The sequence below is a fragment of the Atractosteus spatula genome, chromosome 4 (assembly GCF_055471065.1).
Source record: "Atractosteus spatula isolate fAtrSpa1 chromosome 4, fAtrSpa1.hap1, whole genome shotgun sequence".
NCBI lineage: Eukaryota > Metazoa > Chordata > Actinopteri > Semionotiformes > Lepisosteidae > Atractosteus > Atractosteus spatula.
The window spans coordinates 70,118,143-70,125,433 of NC_142709.1; the positions used below are offsets into that span (position 1 = coordinate 70,118,143).

At 36.5% G+C, this 7,291-nt stretch overlaps 1 protein-coding gene across 1 annotated transcript; it reads left to right on the forward strand.

Moving 5' to 3' along the window:
• Nucleotides 1-1,152: 1,152 nt before the first annotated feature.
• Nucleotides 1,153-4,784, forward strand: LOC148837037 (extracellular calcium-sensing receptor-like). Its single transcript, XM_088913454.1, has 6 exons — nt 1,153-1,340; nt 1,604-1,892; nt 2,135-2,947; nt 3,033-3,260; nt 3,514-3,637; nt 3,874-4,784. The coding sequence occupies exons 1-6, from the start codon at nt 1,156-1,158 to the stop codon at nt 4,782-4,784; spliced, it is 2,550 nt and encodes an 849-aa protein (XP_088769580.1). The 5' UTR covers nt 1,153-1,155.
• Nucleotides 4,785-7,291: the final 2,507 nt, after the last annotated feature.

A 7,291-nucleotide genomic window follows, 5' to 3' on the forward strand; every position in this document is an offset into this window, starting at 1 on the left:
AATAACTCAGCTGAGTTTCCTTCTGCTCTTTTCATTGATCTGTGTTTCCTCTGTTCACTTACTTTCATTGGCCAGCCCTCTGACTGGTCCTGTATGTTGCGCCACACAGCATTTGGTATCACATTTGTCCTGTGCATCTCTTGTGTTCTGGGGAAAACAATAGTGGTGTTAATGGCCTTTAGGGCTACACTGCCAGGCAATAACATTATGAAATTGTTTGGGCCCAAACTGCAGCGAATAAGTGTTCTTGCCTTCACACTTGTACAGGTCTTAATTTGTATTCTTTGGTTGACAATTTCACCTCCTTTTCCAGACAAGAACATGAAATATTATGCAGAGAGAATAATTCTGGAGTGTGAACTGGGATCTGCAGGTGCATTCTGGGCTGTGTTAGTGTATATAGGATTCCTCTCTGCATTGTGCTTTGTGCTCGCTTTCCTGGCTCGGAAGCTGCCTGATAACTTCAATGAAGCCAAATTCATTACATTTAGCATGCTCATATTCTGTGCTGTCTTGCTGACTTTCATTCCAGCTTACATCAGCTCTCCTGGGAAGTATACAGTAGCTGTAGAAATATTTGTCATTTTGGCTTCTAGTTTTGGTTTACTGTTCTGCATATTTTTTAAGCATATTATTTTTCTGAACACAAATTAATAAAACTAGAAAAGGAGTGGAACACAATTGTCATACCACAGAAACACAATGTTTTTAGGAGAAATACAATGCATACAATATATAACTACCATAGATAAATGAATTAGTGAAACCAGTAAATAACAAATACTTATTAATAACAGATTTAGATCTGCTACACTTCTTAGTTGTAATAACTCTCCTAAAACTAAAGTGCTGCTTCACATATCTTAACCACCCACCCACATAATCTCCAAGGTCCTTTTTATGTCTAATACGAGCCCTTCGCAGTAGTCATGACACATGCAAATAAACCGCCATCTTTACATGTTTTTTTATCTTTGGAGCAAATTAAAACATCAAACCTTTGAGAATTCTGCTTAACAGACTCTGAACCTCACTCAGTTTCTCACCACCCCTGAGAGCTGCTGAGCAATACAAAAGCAATGTGTTCTGGTAATCTAGCACTAATCAGCTGCTGTCCTCATGACGTCTAGGATGCCACTAAGAGCGGCGGTAGTGATGATGGTTGTTGGCGTTTTGACATCAGAGAAACAGAATATTTGTAGACTTCAAGGTACAAGTGTTTTTCCAGACTTCTTTAAGGACGGAGATATTGTGATTGGGGGAGTGTTTGCAATCCACAGCAAGACAGAGGAGCCAGAACTCAACTTTAAAACCAAACCAGAGCGTCGAGCATGTATAAGGTTAGCTAATGTTCTGTTAGAAAATGTCTTTACATTGCTTTGATAAATACATGTTAGCTTTTAAATGATAATAGCTTATTTTTGGTAATATACTGTACTTTTAAATGATTCCCCACCTTTTCATTTAATTTAGTCCCTTTTAACGAAATCAGATAAACAAATAACAGAGTTTACTTTGTAAAACAGTACATGCTGTTTATTATTATTACAATTAATGTGCAGTAAAATGAACTATAACATAGTTCAGTATGATTTTGTCCTAGGATAAATTTGGGAGAATTTCAGTCAGCACACACAATGATCTTTGCCATTGAAGAAATCAACAACAGAACGGATCTTCTTCCCGGTGTGTCTCTGGGATATAAGATTTTTGATTCTTGTGACTCCTCACCTTCTTCTGTAAGAGCAGCTATGGCTCTGATGAACGGATATGAGGAATCTTCTGACACCTCCTGCTCCAGACCAGCTGCAGTTCAAGCTATAATAGGAGAGTCTAAATCATCAACAAGCATTGCAATCTCAGAAGTTGTGGCAGCTTTTCATGTGCCCGTGGTGAGAAAATTTGAAAAAAATATCAAAATCCATTTTCAATATCAAAGTAGCCATTTTAAAAGGTGAAAAAATATCCATCAAAAATCTAAAAACTAATATTATTTATTATTTATTATTTATTCTGTAAAATAATATAAATCTGCTCAATTTAATGTACAACAGTAAACAACATTCTAACTGTGTTACCTGAGTCCTTAATGAAATATTTTCAGAAATCATGTTCTATTTTTGAACTTTTACAGATCAGTCACTTTGCTACCTGTGCATGTCTGAGCAATAGGAGAAGATTCCCTTCATTCTTCAGAACCATCCCCAGTGACTATTTTCAGAGCAGAGCCCTGGCTCAGCTTGTGAAGCACTTTGGATGGACCTGGGTTGGGACTATTAGAAGTGACACTGATTATGGCAACAATGGGATGGCTACATTTGTGGAAGCTGCTCAGCAAGAGGGGATCTGTATTGAATATTCAGAGGCTGTTAATGATGCCAATCCCAGAGAGAAATTTCTTAAAACAATAGACGTTATAAAGAAGAGCACTGCTAAAGTTATTGTAGCCTTCCTAGATCAAGGAGACATAACTGTTTTGTTAAAAGAATTATCCCTTCAGAATGTAACTGGTCACCAATGGATTGGCAGTGAAGCCTGGATTACTGCCAGTAATGTTGCCACAGCAGAAGGTTATAAACTTCTGAGTGGATCCATTGGATTTGCTGTCGTAAAAAACAAAATAGAAGGGCTAAGTGAGTTTTTATTAAATGTTCATCCTTCTCATTTTCCAGGTAACACCCTTTTAAATGAGTTTTGGGAAACTGTATTCAACTGTTCTCTTAATGAACAAACCACAACAGGCAGACAATCTTGCACAGGGTCTGAACATTTAAGCGTGTTAAAAAATGGGTACGCAGATAAATCAGAGATGAGAAATTTCAATAATGTATATAAAGCAGTATATGCTGTCGCATACTCCCTTCACAACCTGTTTAAATGTAAGAAAGAGGAAGACACTTTTGCTAATTTCACTTGTGCAAAAACAACATACATTGAACCATGGCAGGTAAAGTAATGCTCACTCTTCAAATTTCACATTCCATTCTTAAATTTCATGTTTATGTCAATGCAAAAATGTAATTTTTTTACAGGTGGTTGAGAACCTGAAAACTGTACATTTTACAACCAAAATCGGAGAAAGTGTTGCTTTTGATGACAATGGAGATCCAGTTGCGAGATATGAATTAGTGAACTGGCAGCTTGTTAACAAGAGCACCATCCGGTTTGTGACTGTTGGACACTATGACAGCTCGTTGGCAGCAGATCGCCGGTTCGTCATGGATGATGTTCACATCGTTTGGGCTGGTGGTCAAGAGCAGGTAAGCTGTGAAAAGAATCAGCTGTGGACTTATGCTAGACATAGGAAGCCAATTGGAGTTTAATGTGACACAATAAGCAAAAAAGAGAAAAAGAATGTAGAAAATCAGTTGTATCTACTCTGTCCTACATTAATACTATTTATAATTCCTTTTTGACAAATTTAACTTCCTTATTTTGGTTCATCTGAATTTGAAATAAAGTGATAAATTGAGTTGAAACTGTTCTGCTGAAACGGTTCTCTTTACTCTGCAGAAGCCTGAGTCAGTGTGCAGTGAGAGCTGTCTCCCAGGCACTCGAAAGGCAGTTCAGAAAGGAAGGCCTGTGTGTTGCTATGACTGCATACGCTGTGCTGACGGAGAGATCAGCAACACTACAGGTAAATGGGAGAGACTAAACTCCAAGCTACTAAATTAATAAATCCTAACTGCTTCAATGACACCAAATAGAATATAATGTTAATATACTGTACAGTATTTGCTAAATGTAAATAAAAAATCAATTACATAATTCATCAATAATTATGTAGCTCTATGCTTTACATAAAAAATACTTAAAAGGAAAGTCAAAAGCCACAAATCACAATAAAAATATTTTTTTGCGTTTTATTTGCAGACTCTAACGAATGTATCCAGTGTCCATCGAAATACTGGTCTAATGAGAGAGGAGATAAATGTGTACCTAAAGCAATTGAATTCTTGTCCTTTGGAGAAATCATTGGAATAGTGCTCAGTATATTTTGTTTGGTTGGGACATGTTTAACCATAGGCATGTCTTTGATCTTCTTTAAATATAAAGACAGTCCTATTGTTAAAGCCAATAACTCTGAACTGAGTTTCCTTCTGCTCTTTTCATTGACTCTGTGTTTCCTCTGTTCACTTACTTTCATCGGCCAGCCCTCTGACTGGTCCTGTATGTTGCGCCACACAGCATTTGGGATCACATTTGTCCTGTGCATCTCTTGTGTTCTGGGGAAAACAATAGTGGTGTTAATGGCCTTTAGGGCTACACTGCCAGGGAGTAACATCATGAAATGGTTTGGGCCCACACAGCAGCGATTAAGTGTTCTTGCTTTCACACTAGTACAGGTCTTGATTTGTGTTCTTTGGTTGACAATTTCACCACCTTTTCCTAACAAGAATATGAAATACTATGCAGACAGAATCATTCTGGAGTGTGACCTTGGATCTGCAGGTGCATTCTGGGCTGTGTTAGGGTATATAGGATTCCTCTCTGCCATGTGCTTTGTGCTCGCTTTCCTGGCTCGGAAGCTGCCTGATAACTTCAATGAAGCCAAATTCATTACATTCAGCATGCTCATATTCTGTGCTGTCTGGATCACCTTTATCCCAGCATATGTTAGTTCCCCTGGGAAGTTTACAGTAGCTGTAGAAATATTTGCTATTTTGACTTCTAGCTTCAGTTTACTTTTCTGTATATTTGCACCAAAATGCTACATTATTTTGCTAAAACCTGAATTGAATACAAAAAAACACATGATGAGCAGAATGCCAAAGTCACTTTAAAAGATCAAATAGCACACTTTTGACACCATACAATATTAATGATTAAATGATTAAAGATCTGATGTTTAAATGCTATCACAGAATTTAAACTTTTTTTCTTGACATTTTGCTTTCATGCCTTTTTGTTTTTCTTGATATGTTTATAGTGTAATTTAAAGTGATACAGAATAATCTAAAGAGTGACGGTATAAGTTCCAACACATAGTATATGAGAAGACCTTTCTCAAAAGAAACTGCATCAGTTGGATGTGCTTTATTGTATTTAAGTTTATGTTTTCACAGAAAATTAACCACAGTTTTATGAATTTACTGTATATGTTTATGTTTCTAATCCAGAGACAAGACTCTTTTTTCTTGCTCCACCTGCAGCACTTTAAAGGTCTTAATGAGGAGACAACATGCTCCAACTTTAAGTCCTCTTCTTCCTGATTTAAATAACCAAACAGTATAGGACTTTGAGTGAAAGTTATACTGTAAAAAATCATTCATCTGATATCTACATTAATGAGCATACTGTTTGTTACTGGATGAAACACTATTGTCCAGTGAAAATATATATTTTGATTTTACTGTTTTTTCTCTTTGCGTGCTGTACATGCCAAGAGGCATTATGAACATCTTTCAACATGTATTTTTCTCTTGGTATCCAGCATGCTGCAGAGCCCAACTGAGGTTAAATTTTTATACTTTCTCCATTGGAAAACCAGTAGGTTCTTAACAATACCTTTTCACTCTTTGCTTTGATATGAAGAATGTAAACATGTGTGATCTTTATGTAGTCAACAGCTAGAAGACTGATGTTGGAGATCTTTTGCTTGGAACTTCAGTTAACTCTTCTAGGTGTTGTCATCTTTCTGCTTCTATATTTCTGTGTGACTGTGTAAAGGACAGGGTTTGGGGGAGGGCTCATACAGTATATCCATGTTTCCTACAGCAGCCTACAGTCATCTGATTATGGAACAACAGCTGCATGTGATGGATTAAACTAAAATGCCCGTATAAGATATCCGTTGTTATACTTGTGTGAAATGATTGACAAAGCCTTTCATAGTGCATTGTTAAGGCACAGCATTTCTGGTTCATGTTCTATATACTGTATAATCATACTGTATAATCATGTATCTTTGAATGTATATGAACTGTTTTAAGTAAATTTTATTTCATCTTCTTTATCGTCTTGCCTAGCGGCCTTGTCTGTCAGACTACGGTCTGGATCACCACAACCATGCATTAGACTGGACAGATGTTGAAAATTAATGAATGAATCCTAGCATTAGATTGTGGAGCCGTACTTATGGACTGTGAATAGGAATGTCTTGGATTCAAATCTTGGCTGTTATACTCTTAAGGAAGATAATTCTCTCAAATTGTCCAGTAAATTCCCTTCCTCTCTCCAAGTCAGTGCTGCAAATGAGAATTTATTTTCTAATTTTTAATCTGCATAAATAAAGTACTGAATGCATAACTTTACAATAATTAGGCATTAAAACAAATAAATCCTACTCTATTATGAAGAAAGATTTTCTAAGGCCAAGTACTTCCAAGGTTTTTTGGCAACTGCAAAAAATACTAATCCATAATATAGTGCTATTATAAATCCTAGAATTAAGTTTGAGCAAACCTAGCACATAAATCATTATATCAAGTCAATATTTAGTACAGGTAATACTAAATTCCAAACAAAAGCAATTTAATTTATTTCCCATAAAGCTAGACCACCAAAATTACTACTAATACTATAAATAATAATAATGATTGTACAAAATGATGAGCCAATTTTCACTATCATTGCTTACACACCCTGGCTGCAGCCCTGTGCTTCAGTCTGTCTATCAGTGGAGATTAACTGTGTGCTGCCTGTGCTCTTTACAGACACTCTGCAGGCCTGCTGTTCCCCCCAGCTCCCCATGAGACTCTACAGTCTATTGCTCTTGTTCAGATTCGGGTTCTGGATCTTTTTTCATATTATGTAATATTGATTAACCTAAATTACATTTCACCTCCAATTCTTCTCCCAGTTCCCAGTCTGAAATTCACTTTAATTTTAATTCTGGCCAACTACCATGTACATTCCATGCTGAATTCGGCAGTAAATGGTGTTTGCATTTCAGTGATTAGCCAATAACCTTTAATATTAAAGCATATACAGTATATCTTCTACAATTATATTTGATTATTCTTTCAAATACCATTCAAAATTTCTATTTTGATTGTGTTCCAATATGTCATTTTTTAAATTCTTTTTAAACATGGCAGCAGTTAAATGTTTTTGCTTTAACAACCCACTTTTGTCAGAGGGCTGCAGCCAGACAGACCCCACGCCACTCTCCCACCCAATACCTTGTCTTGCCAGGGTGAGGGACCCTCTACTGCACCCCTGCTCTCTGGAGTTTCATTCGTTTACATTTCAACAGGATTTATAATAAGCAGTGTTTGAATGATTCTTTCCCCTCTCTTTCCAAACCAAAATATGACATTTTATAAAGACAAAATCATTCTGGAGTGTG